The sequence below is a fragment of the Rhododendron vialii genome, chromosome 3a (assembly GCF_030253575.1).
Source record: "Rhododendron vialii isolate Sample 1 chromosome 3a, ASM3025357v1".
Taxonomy (NCBI): Eukaryota; Viridiplantae; Streptophyta; class Magnoliopsida; order Ericales; family Ericaceae; genus Rhododendron; species Rhododendron vialii.
This window is the reverse complement of record NC_080559.1, coordinates 22,597,843-22,617,316: the sequence shown is the minus strand read 5'-3', so window position 1 is coordinate 22,617,316 and position 19,474 is coordinate 22,597,843. Positions and strand designations below refer to the sequence as shown.

General features: G+C 38.2%; 2 protein-coding genes and 1 pseudogene across 2 annotated transcripts; all 3 read left to right on the top strand.

Annotated features, from left to right (window-relative positions):
- Positions 1–2,630: 2,630 nt before the first annotated feature.
- On the top strand, positions 2,631–6,092 carry LOC131320485 (uncharacterized). The gene is made up of 3 exons (XM_058351203.1): positions 2,631–3,070; positions 3,462–3,857; positions 5,347–6,092. Exons 1-3 carry the CDS (start codon positions 2,777–2,779, stop codon positions 5,989–5,991), a joined length of 1,335 nt encoding a protein of 444 aa, XP_058207186.1. The 5' UTR covers positions 2,631–2,776; the 3' UTR covers positions 5,992–6,092.
- Positions 6,093–9,557: 3,465 nt separating this feature from the next.
- Positions 9,558–17,654, top strand: LOC131320489 (17.5 kDa class I heat shock protein-like; annotated as a pseudogene).
- On the top strand, positions 13,980–15,671 carry LOC131320487 (zinc finger BED domain-containing protein DAYSLEEPER-like). Its single transcript, XM_058351206.1, has 3 exons — positions 13,980–14,368; positions 14,459–14,972; positions 15,611–15,671. Exons 1-2 carry the CDS (start codon positions 14,060–14,062, stop codon positions 14,813–14,815), a joined length of 666 nt encoding a protein of 221 aa, XP_058207189.1. The 5' UTR covers positions 13,980–14,059; the 3' UTR covers positions 14,816–14,972; positions 15,611–15,671.
- Positions 17,655–19,474: the final 1,820 nt, after the last annotated feature.

Sequence of the window (19,474 nt, the reverse complement as noted above, 5' to 3'; positions counted from 1 at the left end):
TTTGCAACGCAATCCACTGGATAGGTGGTTCTTAACCGACATCCTTAATTAATAACACCTCTATCGATACAGACATATCATTGGTGAAGTTTCCTTTCCTTGAAGTAATATATAGACACACACACATATGAACGTGGATGGCACGATCGAAGACAATTCTAAGCCCCTAATTGCATGTTGAATTCATTTATACTACTCCATATAATAATAGTAGAAGTAGCACTACTTTAATCCCTGTAGCAAACTGCAGTACGTCTTATTATTATTATTATTATTATTATTATTATTATTTCGTTGGGAACAATAGTGCGAATTTTGAAATAAAAATAACAACTTCTTCAGGTCGGAACATCCCACGCCTCCATGTCTAAAGTAGCTGCTATATTTAATATTTTCCATCTTATTTAAATATTTTTTGAATTCGAATGTTGGATTTGAGATTCAATGACTTATGTGAATTCGATATTATAAAATGAAGAGATCGAGTTCCTTCCCTTAATATCTCTTTAGTGTGAATAATTTCACTATTACCAGGAAGATGAGCCGCAGACTTATGCCGGGAATGAAAGATTATACTGCACAGAGATTATACTGCACGGATCCAAAAAAAAAAAGCAGATCGAATAAAAGAAAGATTATGCTGCAATTAGAAATCCATGTCGGTAACAAGTCCCATGGAATTTTTTCTATTTTGGAGTAGTTTTAATTTTGGCATTTAGTTGCAATTCCAATAGTTTTATTTCAAACCCCATTGGCTAATGGGGGACTATTCTAATTCATGGGGGTAAAATTCGTAATGTTAGGTACCTGTACACAATTTGGCATAATAAAGAAAATAAAGAGAAGAGAAAATGCAAATTGCCCTACTACTGACAAGGGAAAAAGCAAAGCAATAATGCATCTAATATTTTCTGTTCATCTAAAATCAGAAACAAATATTGTGCAAGGAATTTAGTACTCCTAGGGGTGCCTTAATCCCTTCTACAACTATATATAGATAGGAGACGCACGGTTAAGTATACGAGTCTTAACATAAATGTGTATTGTGCAATAAATTGAGACACGGTTAAGTATAAGAGTCTCACATAAAGGTGTATTGTGTAATGAATATTTGAGATGAGCTCCTTTTGTTTGGGCATAAAATATTTTATCTATTTTCCAGTGTTTGGTTGTGTAAAAATGAGGTAAAATATTTTCTATTAATTGGATAAAAATGACTTACCCTTGAATTTTTCGTAAGTTATTTTTCAAAATGAACTCTCTACCTTTTACTGCAATTATCACTGCTCAGTTTCCTTAATCGTCAGTCCTAACCCACGTTTAATTCAAATATTCTCAAATCTCTCTACCATTTAAGCCCTCTCTCTCTCTACACTATTTTGTTGATTTCTGAAAATATTTTCAAGTGTCAACCATACACCGGAAAATAAAAGTTTAAAATTTATTTTCTGAAAAAATGTTTTACATGGAATATATTTTATATTGTAAATATTTTACATCGAAACAAACGGAGTAAGTGACAATATTGCTCAATAAACACTGAATGCTCGATTACTGGTTATCGACTAGGGATTATTTGATTACATAAATTCAGCACTTAAAATTGAATCAATTAAATAATAAGTGATTCAGTAGGTTTGATAACGACATTATACATTGCTTAACAAATTAAGTGCTACTTAAAATATAGGTTAAAAAGTTGAAAAAAATTAAGTAGCTTTGAGCTACTTAATTCTAGTTGAATTCTTGTGTACTTGCATTTAATCACCATATCACCACCATAACCACTTCCACCACCACCATCACTCCTACAACCACTCCACCACCACCACCACCACCACCACTCCCCTATCACTCCATCACCACCACCATCATTACCACACTGCCACCACCACTACCACACTGTTGCTGCCACCACATAATGCGAACATTGCACAACTATCACTTTACCGAGACCTCTCACTGTTACCATTACACCATCATTCCACCGCCACTGCCACCACTCACTGTCACTGTTACATCACCATCACTCCACCACCACCATTACACCACTATCGCCAGCACTCCAACACCACCACCACCACTGTCGCCACCACTCCATCACTACCAACACACCACCACCACAATCATCATTCTACCATTATTATAAGTACATTGTGATCATTAGTAAATTAAGAGAGAATCGAAACTAAAATTAATTTATCATTTTTTTAATTCAGTACTTAATATGTTTACCAAACAGCTTTTCAGCTTAAAAAATTTAGCATTTAGCATTCAGTGCTTAATTTTTCAGCATTCAATTTCAGTTTTCAGTTCTCAATTTTATCAAACAGGCCCTATAACTACCACAGAAGTGTCAATTCGGAAAGTAGTTGCAGAATGTGACTGTTATATTTGGAATTTAATTAATTAAGCTAATAAGCTAGCATTAGATTAACAGGCAATTTTGTTCTAAAAATCACCAATGGAGAGAGAGAGAGAGAGAGAGAGAGAGAGAGAGAGAGAGAGAGAGAGAGAGAGAGAGAGACAAAGGAACGCACGTAAAAACGACGTCCCGCGGGGTCGGTTGGTTACATTTCACCAAAGAAAGAAGTAGCTTTCCTTTTAGTCCCTCCCTTTGAAACTAAGCTTCTCTCCCTATGACTTTCCCACTCTTTCACTATCTCCAATTTCCCACCCACACAAAATCAAAAGAAAAGCTCTCTATCCCTCCCCCATTTCTCTCTCTCTCTCTCTCTCTCTCTCTCTCTCTCTCTCTCTCTCTCTCCCTCTCTCTATGAGGACGCTCTGGCCCAACCTGGATCGAGAGGATGGACTCGAGACGGTACTCGAAGTCCCCATTCCGGAAGAAATGTTTGCTTCTTCTAACAACAGCAACAAAAACAGATCATGGCAAAATATGAAGTCATGGGTCAAACCCTCCACCGATAAATCACCTCCGCCGTCCATCTTCGGCGGCAACCGTATCGCAGAGATTCAGCTACTTTTGGGTGTCGTCGGAGCTCCCTTGATACCGCTTCCCATCTCCTCTGCTCACTCCCTTTGCGGAAACGTCAAAGACCATGCCATTGTAAGTATTTTGGCCCACAATTATGACCGCGTCTGTCTGTTTGATTGGACTAATAGTAAGTTGTATACGAACATGGTTTGTTGTGGCTAATGCGCGAATAACATATGATTTTTGTCTTCTGTATTTAATCTTTGATTGTTAATTGATAAACTTTTATTACCATAAGTCTGTCCAGCTGTAGCAAATATTCAGAATTAATGATGTAACATGTAGTATCATGTTTAATTAGTGGTGCTACGATTATGTAATTTCATCACAAACTGTTAATTCAGATGCCAGAAATGAAATTGTGTGGAATTTGTAGTACAATAGACATAAAACATGTGTTATTTGCAATGAATTGATGGAGAAATAAATAGTTTGAAAGTTTGGATTAAATTTAAATTTGCAGGAGGCTTCAACCGCGAAATACATTGTGCAGCAGTACATAGCAGCCACAGGGGGAGAAAGGGCATTGAACTCTATAGATAGCATGTTCGCAATGGGGAAGGTGAAGATGGCGGCATCAGAGTTTATTGCAGGGGAGGGTATGAGTATGGGTTCTAATCATTTGACTACTTCTAATAACGGAAAGGCAATGAAAATCAAGAGCGTAAGAAATGGGGTCGGAGAGGTAGGAGGGTTCGTGTTGTGGCAGAAAAGGCCGGAGCTATGGTGTTTGGAGCTGGTGGTTTCTGGTTTCAAAATTAGTGCCGGTAGTGATGGTAAGGTGGCTTGGCGGCAGACTCCCTGGCACCATTCTCACGCTTCTCGCGGCCCGCCCAGACCTCTTCGCCGTTCCCTGCAGGTTCACCCCATCTCTCCGTAGATATATCTTCCTCATGGCTGCTAATTCAGCTACTCGAGCTCAACTCTTGTTTGGCAGCTCGTTTGAGAAAGCTTGTTTAACTAATTACGTGATGTTAGACTCAAATGAAACTATGTGGTTCAAAGAATTCAAGTTGGCCTGATTAATGATTGTCTTGACAAAAGCTCGTTTTGAGATGAGCTCCACTCATGAATAAATCAAAGTTGAACATATTATATTTAACACCGTTAATTTTTCTAACGAAGAAACCTACAGAACTAGATTCCGTTCGTTTGCAGCCTTACTTATCCTTGTCTTTCTATTGCTCTCCTAAATTTTGTTCAATTGGGTACAAACGGGGAGAATGATTTCGACATTGATAACTCGAATACATAATGCAACGTGAAATATGGTAGAGTTTTCTCAAATTGGGGACAAAGTTACAAACTATGATTCTGATTTCTCTTTCTCTTTCTCCTTCTCTCTCTCTTTTCCTTTCGCTTTGGTGATAGCACTTTTTCGTGGTTTCCTTGAACTGACCACTATAGACCGCATTCTTCTGGGTTCTTTTTTCACTTAAACAAAAATACTAGTAGTAGTAGTAGTAGTAGTAGTACTGTATATAGTTAAGACCTCATTAGCAGGGTCGATCCATGCATGTTTCCTACAACTCAGCCTGTTTCCAATTCTCTGTGGTCCATATATACAGTATATATATATATATATATATATCCAGTGGTACAAGGAGTTCACCAATGAGCTGTCCTTGTAGTCGTTGTAGCTTCTAACACCATAAAAATGTTGTCAACATTATCTTTGGTTAAGTAGTTTTGAGTTATTCCCAGCATTTGGATCCTATCCATGCACTCCTTTTGTGGGTCTTTTTTGAACACATTTCTTATGATTCGAAGATTTGAAATTGTTTTACTTTTTAAAACTCATCGATAAAAGTTACAGTATGTTGATTTTACACATAAATGATTTCTAAAATTATGAAAAAAGTCTCACAAATAGCTGAAAGTGGACTATCTAACCCCTTTAGCGGACTACAGGCCGGTGATCCAATCTCTTATTCCATACATTCAACTCAGGGATCCAAGTTATCGCATACCCTTTATGAATTGGCGGGCTGTAGTCATATCATATACTTTGGTTTATTTTTTTTTAACTTTTTCCTTACTAGGTATATGTACTTAGCATCCCATTTCACCAATTTGTAAACCAAGGTCTCCAGTACTAATTGTCCAATATTTTTTGTTAGTCTTTAGGTGGAATTGTGGCTAATATAATCTGTCCAATTTCTGTCATTATCACAGTTGACCAAAATTAGCTGTCATTTTAAATTACCCAATTTTCTTCTTGGTCAGCTGGATTCATGTTTGCCACAATCAACCATGACAATGTGAGCACTTAACTAATCTTTCTATGATAATTTCTAGTAATTCTTATGCTTACAACTAATAAGTCACATTTTCACAATGTTGAACAGGGTCTTGATCCAAGATCCACTGCAAATCTCTTCTCAAATTCTATCTGCATCGGCGAAAAAACAATCGACAAAGAAGACTGCTTCGTGTTGAAACTCGAAGCAGAATCCTCAACGCTAAAAGCAAGGAGCAGCAGCAATGTGGACATAATCCGACACACCATTTGGGGCTACTTCAGCCAAAGAACAGGGCTTTTAACACAACTAGAAGACTCTCACCTCCTCAGAATCAAAGCCCTTGGAGAGAGTGAGAGTGTCTTTTGGGAGACCACAATGGAGTCCCACATCCAGGACTATAAGACTGTTGAGGGTATTAACATTGCACACGCCGGTAGAACAGCCGTATCGTTGTTTAGGTACGGTGAGAGCACGGAAAGCCATTCGCGGACGCAGATGGAAGAGGTTTGGAAAATTGAAGAAGTGGACTTTAACATTGTGGGATTGGCGATGGATTGCTTTTTGGCACCGGGTGATTTAAAGAAAACAGAAGAAAAAGAAGATCAGGAAGAAGGGTGTGGGGTTGTGAGGGGAAATGTTGTGTTGCCGTTTATGGTTCGGGAAGGTTTGTCGAGGCCGGTTGGTGTGTCGAAGGTTGCGGATTTCGACCTTGATGATTTAGAAAACAGCAAATATGATGAAGGAGAATAAACAGTGGATCAAGCTATGTCTATTTCCGTATATATAGCAAACCAGACAATATTTTTCATGTCCAATTTATACTAGTTACTAGTGAACTGCTAATTAACTAAGCATAGATCGAGTTGGGGAATACTACATGTCTGCAAACAGATGGTGTGAACTGTGAAGGTACACCCCCCCTATTTGCAGAAGTGTTGTTGAGTAGACCTTGTAATTGTGGTGTTGAGTAGTATATTTTTTTGAATGAATGGAAAGGTAACAATATATCCAACCGATAAGCAACGAAGTCAGCAATAGAATTGGTTACTTACCGTTTCCATGTACTCACTTTCGTTCAAGTTTGGATTCAGATTCTCTCCCGTCAGAAACCAAGTTTTGGACTGGACCATACAATGCTAGTATATTCAATGGTTCGGACACCAAACGGTGTGCACCCGGGTTACACTAAATCCGCCTTCAAGATAAATCGAATAAAAATTGTAGGATTCTTCATAGACTTATAGGAACCCTTACGTGAAAGGTTGTGTCTGTAGTAGAAACACACATTAGGAAGGGTTATGTCTTTTAAAGACACTTGTTAGGAAAGATTATGTTTTTTAAAGACATTTAATTAAAAGGAATCATTCTTCTTACTAGGCACCCTTTCATGAAAACAATTAATTAGAATGGTCGTGTCTCTTGGAGGCACCCCCACGTTTCACACCTTTTCCCGACAAACACAATCCTTTCTAATAAACACATCCCAAACTAATGAATGTTATAACTATTCACATAAAGTCACAACTCATGTGAAAAGGTATTGCAACCTTTCGCAAAAAACCCCTCTCAATATCTTTTCAAAAAATTCCAAACCAAAATCCATTTATTTTGAAAATCTCTAACAATCCACCATCATTTTCAAAATAAAGAAGTTTTCTTGATTCTCTTATGAGGCTTATGCATACATAAATAGTGTCTCACAACTTCAACCATCCACTTAGTGAAACGCATCAAAGCTAGTCAGGGCAACGTAGTTGACGTATTTTTGAATTGGCTGTTCTCTAAGAAAATCTGAATCATTAATTGCAATAATGGATGATCCAAATTTAGACTATCTCATCTAATTTCAATTAAGGATAGGAGAAGATCCAACATAAAATCAACTAGTTTGGCCAATAAGCCAATAAACCCATATCTAACAAAATAATCCTGTCAAAATAATAACATAATTAAACTAAATGCTCCGTATTAAGTACTAAGAAACTGATAAATTAACAAATTTTTCTTCTATTTCTACTTCTCCTTATTTTTTAGCATATTTCATACTCGTTAACAAATTTTAAGACCGATAAATTGTCACAATCCCGTCTCTTATAATTTAGCTTTACTCAAACTACTCTCTTTATTGAGAATGTTTTTATATTTTCTCCTTAAAAAGAAAAAAATATGCCTTCTACACCCTACCATCTTATAAATGTATTTAAAAATTGTCTATCAAAAGTTTAAAACTGCGCATATCATAAGCTTGAAAACACATTGTAATAATTTTAAACTGAATTTGCAAAAAGTAGAGTGAAATTTCATTACTCAATAAGAAGGCATGAAGTTGCCTCCTAACTCAGTTGATAAAACATGTAATGGGCACTTTATTTGGTGAGTGTTCAAAGTTCAAACTTCCGCCCGAAGTTGCCATCTAACTCGGTTGATAAGACAGGTAATAAAAACTTTCATTTGTTAAGTTCAAATCCCACACTTCAGTCCCCTTTCTCCTAAGATCGTGTCTAATAGTAGAATTTTCTTGGATTAAAAGAAAATCACCCCTACTCCTCTTTCTGTCCAAATTTTTTTAGCAGTTTGTGTCACTTTTCAATTGACTATATCTTGTTATCTACTTCTTCCGTTCTTAACTGTAGATCTCTCTTGAGAATTCTTATTTTTAAGGGAACATGTAATAATTATACCTAAATTCAAATTTGATGACATCATTTTCATCATTACACTTGTATTCTACCTTATTACACCTAAATTCAAATTTGATGACATCATTTCCACCATTACTTTTACATTCTACTTTCTTTACAACCTTTCTATTCGCTCATGAGGGACATTTTTGAAAAATTATCAAAACTCTATTTCGACTTTTAGAAACTTTGTTTAAAAAAACTAATTAGGATTTATCAAATAATATTCATATTGCATATAAAAAGGGCTACCATTTAAAATAAATAATTAATTTTTTATCCGGTTAGAATAAAACATGGCTAAAAAATAGGGGAAAATGACGGCCAATGACGTGTTTTGAAAATTAATACTCCCAATGACATTTTCAGCATTAATAAATGTTCTTAGCTTATCTTTGACGGATATTAATCATCAAAACATGTCCTGAGCCATCATTTTCTAAAAAAAAAAGGGACCGATGAAATAGTATAGATTAGGATTTCATGGATACAAAATTAAAAGTGGGTGCAGTTAATCTCCGTTCCATAAATCTTCTTAAAAAATAAGCAGTTTATTTTACATTTTCAAACTCAAAAAATAATGTAACTAAAAAATATTTTAAATTTTTTTTGCATCGTATAAAAGATCTTGATGAGATCTTTCAAACAAGATCCATATTGCATATTTGTAGATTTCAATATGCCCATAATTTTTAAGCTTGAAATTGCCTTCTTAAAAAATAAGAATTTTTTCATTGTTCTGGAACGGAGCCTTGGGACCTGTTCCAGAAACCTTCTTAAAAAATAAGCAGCTTATTTCACATTTTCAAACTCAAAAATAAAGTAAATAAAAAATAATTTTTCAAATTTTTTTTGCATCGTATAAAAGATCTCATCGAGATCTTCCAAACAAGATCCATATTGCATATTTTTAGATTTCAATAAACTTATAATTTTTGAGCTTGAAATTGCCTTTTTCAAAAATAAGGAACGGAGCCTTAGTATGCCTTAGTATTCTCTTTCAAATCCCATATTTATGGGAGCATTGCATTGTTCGGAGAACCGCGTGAATAAACGTTCCAGAATGTGCGTGTCGCGCCTAGAACTCTTTCGAACCATCCAGGCCCCGTCCAATTCCCCCTATAAATGTAGAAACTTTATATTCATCTCAAAACCAATTGACAATGAGTGAAGAGGTCCCATATGTTATTAAGTGATCACTCATTCCACTCCCAAGCAATATGGGATTCATTTCCTCAACATCCCCCCTCACATAGAAACTTTATATCCATCTCAAAGCCAACTAGCAATGAGTGGAGAAGTCCCAGATGTTATTAAATGATCATCCATTCCACTCCCAAGCAATGTGGGATTATATTTCCTTAACTCTCCCTCACATGCAGCCGCATTTGAGGTCTGTCACGTGTGGCCACTTTTGGGTCCTATCATCGTGCAGCCTTTTTGCTGGTATGTCATCGTGGGGTGTGGATTATTAATTTTTAAAATGTGGGGTGTGGCGGGCCCCGCCTTGATACCATGTAGAAACTTTATATCCATCTCAAAGCCAATTAGCAATGAGTGAAAAAGTCCCAGATGTTATTAAGTGATCACCCATTCCACTCCCAAGCAATGTGGGATTCTATTTCCTTAACAAAATCATCATCAGTTCATCACCAAATCTCCACACCCACCGTAATCGTCGATCACACAACTGCTCTTCCGAATTCCAGAAAATCGTTTCCCTTTACAAATCCCTTCATTCTCTCACTTCAACAACAATGTCGCTGATTCCAAGCTTCTTCTACCGCCGATCAAACGTCTACGATCCCTTTTCTCTCGACATGTGGGATCCCTTCGAGGGCTTCCCCTTAACCACCAGCACTTTGTGTAACGATCCGGATTTTTGAACCAATTTTTTTTTTCAAATAAAAAGATTTATTGTTATCCCAAACTTTATTAATTTCTTTTAACTAGTTAGTTCAATAATTATTATGTAACAAAATTTAATCGATTACATGTTAAAATTAACTTTAACCATCTAAATATTTGTAATGATATATGTATATGTAAATATAGCAATAGTTTGTTTCCTGGAAATGAGGGATTATGCTCCATCTCTCATCTCCCGAATCTCTCTCTCTCTCTCTCTCTCTCTCTCTCTCTCTCTCTCTCTCTCTCTCTCTCTCTCCATTCGGCACCCTCCACCACCTCCACCCTTATACTCCCACACTCCAACTACTCCCACTTTTATCCCTACAAAAATAACCCACTCCACTTCCATGTTTATCTCGGCACATAGTTACAGAGAACCCAACTCCATTTTTTTTTTAGAGCTAACCCATTTCTCCTCTTATTCTCCTTCACCATTTCGGCCACAAACATAGCCCCGTTCCGGCCTGGAAACCGTCCCACTTTTATCCCTACAAAAATAACCCACTCCACTTCCATGTTTATCTCGGCACATAGTTACAGAGAACCCAACTCCATTTTTTTTTAGAGCTAACCCATTTCTCCTCTTATTCTCCTTCACCATTTCGGCCACAAACATAGCCCCGTTCCGGCCTGGAAACGACGGTCCCCGAATAGCCTCGTTCCTCTCCGAAACATCTCGGAAAATAGTTCCATGGAAGCTCCCAGGAACCAGCCCAATACAGCTGCAACCCGACCCTATTTAAGCTTCGAAACTGCCCAAAAACCAGTCCCAAAATCAGCCCTATTTTGGCTCTGAAATAACCTAGATGCAGTCCCGTTTCAACTTCATAACAGCCCACTTCAATCTAGAAAACAAATAGCTACAATACCGTCAGAAAATAGTCACAAATCGGCCACTCGAGGTCCCCCGTTCCCGTTGTCTTCTCCGATTTTTCTGAAATAGTCCGAAACTGTCCGAACCCGTTAACCGCTGTTTCGGCCGGAACCGAGGTATTATAATCCTTCTCCTACCTCTCCCTAAGTATATTTAGTCCTTAAATGAAGATTTTAATGAGTTAGAATAGAAGAAATCGGTTCACGGATCAAAACCCAGTGATCTGAAGTTTTGCTCTATTTTTTTTCGAATGAGCACTGTTCATGAACGTTGAAATTTTAAAAAAAGGGTACTGAAATTGCAGTTAGCCCCTCATGCTTACGTTGATTCCAGAATTAACCCTAAACTATGTATTGTTTCATGTTTACCCTACTTGTCACACTTTGATAATTAAAAATCTTGAATGTGTGTTACGACTCATTTATCCTGGTTAACTATTAATGAATAGAGATGTTTATGAAAAGTTTAAGCAACCCAAAGGGGCATCGGCCTAATCATAATTAAAATATTATGTCTTTACGTACTCGCACAATATTATTTGATATGTACTTTTATCTCATTGAAATGTATCATGCTATGAAATGAGCTGTTATTAATTGTATCATGTTGTACGTGCTAGAATGGACTTAGGTTCATTGGGTGGTTACGAGTAGTGATTCACGTAGACGATGTTAAGTAAATGGAAATTGGTAAAGTGTTGGAAGTGTGATTGTGTGGATTGTGATTTGAGCCATGGTGATGGCAAGGGTAACCAATGGGGCCCTGTGTTAAAATGGGTAACCAACGGGGCCCAATGTTGAGAAATGTTGTGATGCTAATGTTAGAGCTGGGCAACGGACACGTAACACGATAACACGACACGAACCGGACACGAAGTTAGCGGGTTAGGGTTGACCATTTCTGACACGAAATACGAAATTGACACGACTCGAGAACACGGACTTTAAATGGGTCGGGTTCGGGTCGAACCCGCGAGACCCGAAACAGACACGACTAACACGATTAATTATCCGTGTCACACATTAACACGACCCGACCCGAACACGGAAAAAATGTCACCCATTAACAGTTTAACACGACTTGGCCCGACCCGAACACTAAAAAAATCGAAACATCGTGTGCACCTGCAGCACATGATTACACGGCTCATATAAAAGGCAATGAGAAATTCAGAATCTTCAGATGCTTCAGATGTTGCCCTAGCCCGCAGACATCACTCAATTCTGATCTCTTTTTCTCTCCCTCTCTCAATGACTCAAAATCAAATACTCAATGTTACGACTTCCGAATCTTCTGATCTCTCTCACTCTCGTCTCACGCCTAAAAGAATGAATCTCGACGCCTGAGGTTTCACCGTTCAAACACCGTTCACCGTCTCACGCCCTAGCGCAGACATCTCTCATTGGCAGTTGCCTAGCTGGTACGTCTCTCTCTCTCTCTGTCTCTCCCTCCCTCTAACTTCCGATCTAGATTTTGTTAGCTACAAACCCTAAGACCATGTACACTAGATTTTGGTATTGTGTTTGAAGATTTTGTTACCGTTCACCAAAATAGATCCGAAAGAAACCAAAAGAGATACTACCTTTTCGGGTTCTCGATCTTCTTGGTTTTCCTCGGTGAAGTGCTTTGTCTTTGTCCCAATCGAAAACAGTAGCAGTAGAGGGGTCTCTACGATTTGGGTTTTTGAGTTTTGACCGAGAGTGCTAGAAAAGTCCATTTGGTGTATTTTTACTTAGTCTCACTCTCACTCTCGTCTCAAGTTGTTTGCGATCTGTTTCTGTTTCGGACCTGTTCCTGTTTTTGTGATCTGTTTTTATTTTTACTTAGTCTTGATTACTGGTTGTCTGGTTCTATATAGTCATTTACAGTGGTCTGTTGCGATCTATTTGTTTCACTTATACAATCGTTTTGATTACACTGGTTCTGACAGTTAATCTTTGAACAGATGGATACAAATCCTACAATGGAATCAATTCATTCTCAATCAGCTCATTCACCACCTGAAAAAGGTGTAGCCAAAGCCAAGAGCAAGAAGCCTCCTCTAAAGAAGGCTAAGAAGCCTGTTCTGAAGAGAAAACGTAGGCTTACATTTGAGGTATGGAATTATTTTGACATTCTTGACAAGCCTAAGAAAGAGAATCTCCCTGATAATGAGAATGACCTTGAGAACCCTGATGATGATGAGAATGACCCTGAGAACCCTGATGTTGTTGTGGACGATGAGCCTGAAAAATGCAAGTGTAAGAAATGTGGTCAGGTGTATCTTTCAGATAATAAATATGGAACTGGAAATATGAAGCGTCATTTACGTGTTTGTTTAAAGAATCAAACAATGGATATTGCACAGATGCTTGTATCTAAAAATGGAGCATTGCAACTAGCGAAATTTAACCCTGATAGGTTTCGTGAACTGTTGGTGCATGCAGTAGTTAGACATGACTTGCCACTTAGCTTTGTCGAGTATGAGGGTGTTAGGAATATTTTTACCTACTTAAACCCAGAAGCCCACTCAATTTCAAGGAGGACTGTTAGGACTGCCATCCTTTTTTTGCATGAGAAAGAGTATCGAACTCTAGGTCGCAATTTGCGTACTTTGCCTGGTAGAGTTTGTTTGACGTCTGATTTATGGACATCTATTGCCACGGATGGTTATATGAGTCTTACTGCCCACTTTATTGATGTGAATTGGGTGTTGCACAAGAGACTTCTGAATTTCTCGTACATGCCTCCACCACATAGTGGCATTGCATTGAAAGAGAAGGTGTATGATTTGTTGGGTAAATGGGGCATCGAGAACAAGTTGTTCTCTTTTACTTTGGATAATGCTTCTGCAAATGATGTGCTTGTTGACTTGCTTAAGAATCATCTTAATTTGAATAGTGCACTTGTGGACGAAGGTAGTTGTTTTCATATCCGTTGTTGTGCTCATATTCTTAACTTGGTAGTTCAAATGGGGCTGAAAGAAATAGATGTTGTTGTTGACAAGATTAGGGAGTGTGTCAAATACATGAAAGGATCTCAAGCAAGAAAACAAAAATTATTGGAGTGTGTTGCACAATATTCTCTAGATTCCAAAAGAGGTTTGAGGCAGGATGTTCCTACTAGATGGAACTCAACATATCTCATGCTCGCAAGTGCCATTTACTATCGGCGTGCATTTTGCCAGTTGCAACTTAGTGACTCGAATTTTAAGCATTGTCCTTCTCAAGAGGAATGGGGTAGAGCGGAAAAGATTTGCCAGTTCTTGAAAGTTTTCTATGATGCTACTTGCATTTTCTCGGGTTCGAAATATCCTACATCAAATTTGTATTTTCCAAAGGTTTGTGCAATTCAATTTCTCCTAAATAAGGAGATGAACAGTACTGATCCTTTCATGAGAAGGATGGCCAGTCAAATGATGGTGAAGTTTGATAAGTATTGGTCGGAGCATTCTGTGATCTTGGCAATTGCGGTTATATTTGATCCTCGTTTTAAGTTTCAGTTGGTGGAATATTCTTATGGAAAGCTTTATGGTGAGTCATCTAGTGAGGTATTCACACAGTGTACACGAATCCGGGAAAAGCTTTTTGGTCTCTTTAACGAGTACCAATCTAAAGCCTCCTACAAACCGGAAGTTGTTCAAGGAAACATTGTTCAAGAAATCCAGGGCGAATTCATTGAGGTAACAATATTCATTTTGACATGGTGTTCATGTAAATTAACTTGGTATTTTGTGTTATCTTCTAATTTTTTTATATTTTATTGTTTATAGGATTTTGATGCATTTGAGAGCCATTCATTTGTTTCTAGTGCACAAAAAAATCAGCTAGAATTATATTTGGATGAGCCTAGGCTTCCAAGAAATGAAAATATTGATGTACTTGAATATTGGAGAGCCCACAATTATAGGTATCCGGAACTTGCATCGATGGCTCGCGATGTGTTGAGTATTCCTATTTCTACGGTTGCTTCCGAATCTGCATTTAGTGTTGGTGGTCGAGTTCTTGACAAATATCGGAGTTCTTTAAAGCCTAAAATTGTTGAGGCTTTGATATGCTCTAGGGATTGGTTGTTTGGAGGGGAAGGTAAATATATTGTTATCCTTTGTTATGCATTTTTTAGAGAATAAACTTGAGACTAACATGACTTATTGTTGTCATTTCGAAATCGACAACGTGAAGTTGGATGATGTCATTGAAGACATAATGAACTTGAATCTAGACAACGATCTGTCCGAATCAGTGGGATGTTCTAGTTCTGTGATCAATGTTGAACCTTGATTAAAAGTAAGTATTATCTGCTACTTTGATGGTGATTGTTTTAAACTTTTTATGGCATGGCTCCTAAATTGTGCAGCAATGACTAGTCTAGTGTAATGATAAGTGATAACTAGTCCTGTCTCCTGTGAAGTCAGTTGTTGGAAATTAAAGTTTAGAACTACTTTGAACCATTCTCTTCTAGTTTAAAGATATATGCCACATTTTAAACATCATGGAGGAATATCCCCAAGTCTGTTGTGTGAATTTAATTTGGAGCTTTGTTGGTCTAATTGGGGAATCCGTATGCTGAGTGTTTTAGCATGTCTAGCCTTTGCCTTCTTTGTTGTAGCTAGGATGTCCTGTTTTGGTTTTGTTTTCTCTGCCTGGTTGTAAAGGGTCATGTATGTAGCCCTGTTGGTTTCAGCTCTTTTCTTTAAGAGTGAGGGAGGGGGGAGTTTGTATCAAGAATTGATGTTAACTGTGAAGTTCCTATAATTATGAATCAACTCAACTCAATGGAGAGTGCTGGGCTATCATAGGATTGTTATTATTTGTTAAGTTAATTGTCAAGTCTGAAAATCTCAATATGCTTTGGTACTCTTTCCTACAATTAGTTGAGGTATTCTTTGTTTGTATTTTGTCTCACAACTCTGCTTCAATTACAGCATTGCAGGGATATGGTAGGGCTCTGTGGTTGAGGCAAGGACAAATGGGGAGTGTGGTTTTGTCAAGAAGCCTGATCTGGAAATGGAACCAAATAATGAATGGTTCCAGTGAGAACTTGTTTTGTATTTGAATGTTTAACTATTTAAGTCAAACTTATTTAGTATTGGAACTTATCTTTGTAAGACTCTAAGTGGTGGTAGACCGGGTGATTGGAACTTATGTTTGCAAGACTTTAAGTGGTGGTGAACCTGGTGGTTCATTTGATTTTTCTAAGTTGGTTGTTGGAACTTAAGTTTTAATTTTTGAGAGACTCTGAAATCTGAATGCAGGAAGTATTACTGTATTTTATTTGCAGAAAGTGTTTAAACGTGTTCAAACTGTGTCGTGTTATGGGTTGACACGGGTTGACACGACTATCTAATAAACGTGTCACACAGGTCGTGTTCGGGTTGACCTGTTTGTTAACAGGTCGTGTTCGTGTCTGAAAACTTGACACGATTAGTAAACAGGTCGTGTTCGTGTTGGGTTGTTTGTGACACGAACACGGCTAACCCGACACGAACACGACACGACCCGACCTGTTACCCAGGTCTAGTAGCCTAATGTATAATGCGTCATGGGAAAATTTGCTTCTTTGTTCAAGAGGAAATAGGTCCCATGAGACGGTTATAGTTAGTAGTAGGTGATGTGCGACCCTAATGTACGATGCGTCATGGGATGACTCGATCCTCCTGTTATGGTTTTAAGTGAGAACATACTAGGTACATAACTTAAGTGCGCTCACCTAGGGCCCTGGTGCAGGACAAGCAAGAGGAAGGGTGGACCCATGAGACGGTTGTAGTTAGTGGATGTGGGAGGAAAGGATCTTGTGGAGCAGATCCTTAGATTTCATATAAGTTAATGGATAGTAAAGAAAATGATGATGTGTTATTATTCTGTACCTTCTGTGTATTATCAATTGTTATATTGTTGAACTGTTAATTGTAGAGTAAGGGGTTGGTAGGATTGAGATTATTCTACTGGGTGAATTGTCACTCACGGATACGTTTGTATCCTGGTAAATCGGTTGCTTTGACGATCAATGTGCCAGAGGATGCATGGTTAAATGGTGGAGCTATTTGAGACAGGAGGAATACCAAGAGCGGAGACTGAGTATTCTTGGAATCTGTATCAAGACTAGAGTCGCTCTGAAGTTGTTTAAATAGAAATGTTAGATTCTTTTTGTATTTATTTTTAATGTAAATTTTGTATAACGACAAATAGGGGCCTAGTAGATCATAAAATTCAGTGTATTTTAGGGTTAATGCTTCCGAAATTCTTTGAAAAATCGGGGCGTTACACCTTGTGCCCGCTCTCCAACCAGCTCCGCCCCGGGTTCCCCTCCAAGACAGCGTCGTTCGCCCACGTCAACATCGACTGGAAGGAGACGCCGACGGCGCACGTGTTCAAGGCTGATGTGCCGGGGCTGAAGAAGGAGGAGGTGAAGGTGGAGGTGGAGGACGACAGGGTTCTCCAGATCCGAGGAGAGAGGAGCAAAGAGCAGGAGGAGAAGGGGGACACGTGGCACCCCGTGGAGCGTAGCAGCGGTAAGTTCATGAGGAGATTCAGGCTGCCGGAGAATGCGAGGGTGGATCAGGTGAAGGAGGCGATGGAAGACGGCGGCTTACCGTGACGGTGCCGAAAGCAGAGGTTAAGAAGGCTGATGTTAAGTCCGTTGAGATTTCTGGTTAATTTTATGATTTGGGTCATGTTTTGGGTGGGTAATTAAGTAACCTCTGTTGGGAGTATGTTTTCTGTGGTAGTCTCGTCTCGTCTGGTTGGGATTTTGTTGGTGTCCAATAATGTTAGTGGTGGGATGGTGAGAATCAACTGGTCTGTTAGACTGTTAATGGCGCTTTTAATATAAAATAAGTATCAACTTCTTTCTGACCATTGATCTCTGCTTCGAAGCTTCTATTTTCTTGTGTTAAGTGGAGTGGTGTGGTGTGTGCCAAATTGTGTCGGATTTCTCTCTTTTGGGGGAGGGGGAATATATGTTCTAAATGGAGAGGCAATTCTTTGTCATTTTATTTACGTATATGTTCTTCTAACGCGATCGACAATCTGACATATTCATCACAATTCACAACAACTTTGGAGTGGGAATTATTAATTTTTGATAACACAAAGCATAACAGGGAATTGAACCCTTTATTATGTTATGGGAAGATATAAATTCCTAATGCACTAGGGGGTACTGTAGCACTATTTTTTCTGTTACGTGGTTTGTTGAAGTTATGCAGAATTTACTGGAGGAAATCAGTTTCACAATGCATGGTGTTTGGATTGCTTTATGCACGTATTGGCCAAATTTTTCCAAAGTAATCTCATCGATAATAAGGATTTAAATATATATATATATATATATATATATATATATATATATATATACGGGGCGGTTCCGGGGACACTTAAAAAAACCCTCCAAATCTTAATCTCATAATTCCCGATCAAATTTTGATGATCCGAGCCGCTCAATATGTTTAGAACGTGATTTTAAGGGTGCCCGCGAGAAACTAGCAAAAAAACTAACCGGGAAGGGCTAGATTTGAGCAGTTTTTTATTGAACCGTTCAATAAAGTTCAATAAAAAACTGTTCGGATGAAGCCCTTTCCAGTCAATTTTTTTTCGCTGATTTCTCGTGGGCACCTTTAAAATCACGTTCTGATTACATTGAGCGGCTCGAATCATCAAAATTCAATCGGAAACTTGGGGGAGTTTTTTTAAAGATTTTTTTAAGTGTTCCCGGAACCGCCCCGATATATATATATATATATATATCCGGTTCTACCCACACAAGTTTTAACACAGATTTTAACATCTAAACCATTCATTTCAATGGCTGAGATTAACATACACTCTCCTCTCTCTACATCTCACGTAATATATATATATATATATATATATATATATATATATATATATATATATATATATATCCGGTTCTACCCACACAAGTTTTAACACAGATTTTAACACAGGATTTCAACCATTCATTTCAATGGCTGAGATTAACATACACTCTCCTCTCTCTACATCTCACGTAATGCCTCCTCTCTTTCCCCAACACGCCCCACCTTTCTCAAACTAACTGCAACGCACTCCTCCATCTCCGGCACCTCTATCTCCCGCGACCCCATAACCAGCACGGCAAAATTTGGATTGATTTAGTTGGTGTGGAACCTATTAATCATCACTAACAGCCACGGCAAAAGTAAAAAAAAAAAAATCAAAATACATAACAAATATACCCTATTGAATCTGTTAAATCCGTCGGAACATGGAAAACTCAAATTAAAATTAATTAAATCCGGAGACAGCGACTCTGTACAGGGTGGATCTAGCGACGGCGAAACAATGAAAACTCAACATAAAACACAAAAAACTTGCCGCGACGAACACAACAGCAATGAATTCGGCAACAGTGACTCTATTCATGGAGGGGCGGCGCTTTTGGGAGGGGGCGACAGAAACACAATGTGATAGTAGTAATCTTCTGTTTTCTGGATTTTTGTTTCTGAAAATTAGTCGGAAGATTTCGAACTAAATCAAATCTACTGGCTTCTCCGATTGTTGCTGATGGTGGAGCTTCTTTTCCCTTTTTTTCATTTTGTTTCTTTGGAAGAGAGAGAGAGAGAGAGATTCGGCCGGAGTTGGGTCTGATAAAGGTGGGGCGTGTGGTGGGAAAAGAGAGAAGGAGGGATTAGGTGAGGAGATGGAGAGGGAGGAGGGAGTGTATTTTAATCTCAGCCATTGAAATGAATGGTTAAGATCCTGTGTTAAAATCTGCGTTAAAACTTGTGTGGGTAGAACTAGCCCCTATA

What these genes read in the sequence shown, in the direction of transcription:
- LOC131320485 (XM_058351203.1), top strand. Translation starts at nt 2,777, where the DNA reads ATGAGGACGCTCTGGCCCAACCTGGATCGAGAGGATGGACTCGAGACG. An exon ending in ACGTCAAAGACCATGCCATT is followed by an intron (nt 3,071 to 3,461) that starts GTAAGTATTTTG and finishes TTAAATTTGCAG; the next exon opens with GAGGCTTCAACCGCGAAATA. An exon ending in CTCTTCGCCGTTCCCTGCAG is followed by an intron (nt 3,858 to 5,346) that starts GTTCACCCCATC and finishes AATGTTGAACAG; the next exon opens with GGTCTTGATCCAAGATCCAC.
- LOC131320487 (XM_058351206.1), top strand. Translation starts at nt 14,060, where the DNA reads ATGAACAGTACTGATCCTTTCATGAGAAGGATGGCCAGTCAAATGATG. An exon ending in TCCAGGGCGAATTCATTGAG is followed by an intron (nt 14,369 to 14,458) that starts GTAACAATATTC and finishes TATTGTTTATAG; the next exon opens with GATTTTGATGCATTTGAGAG.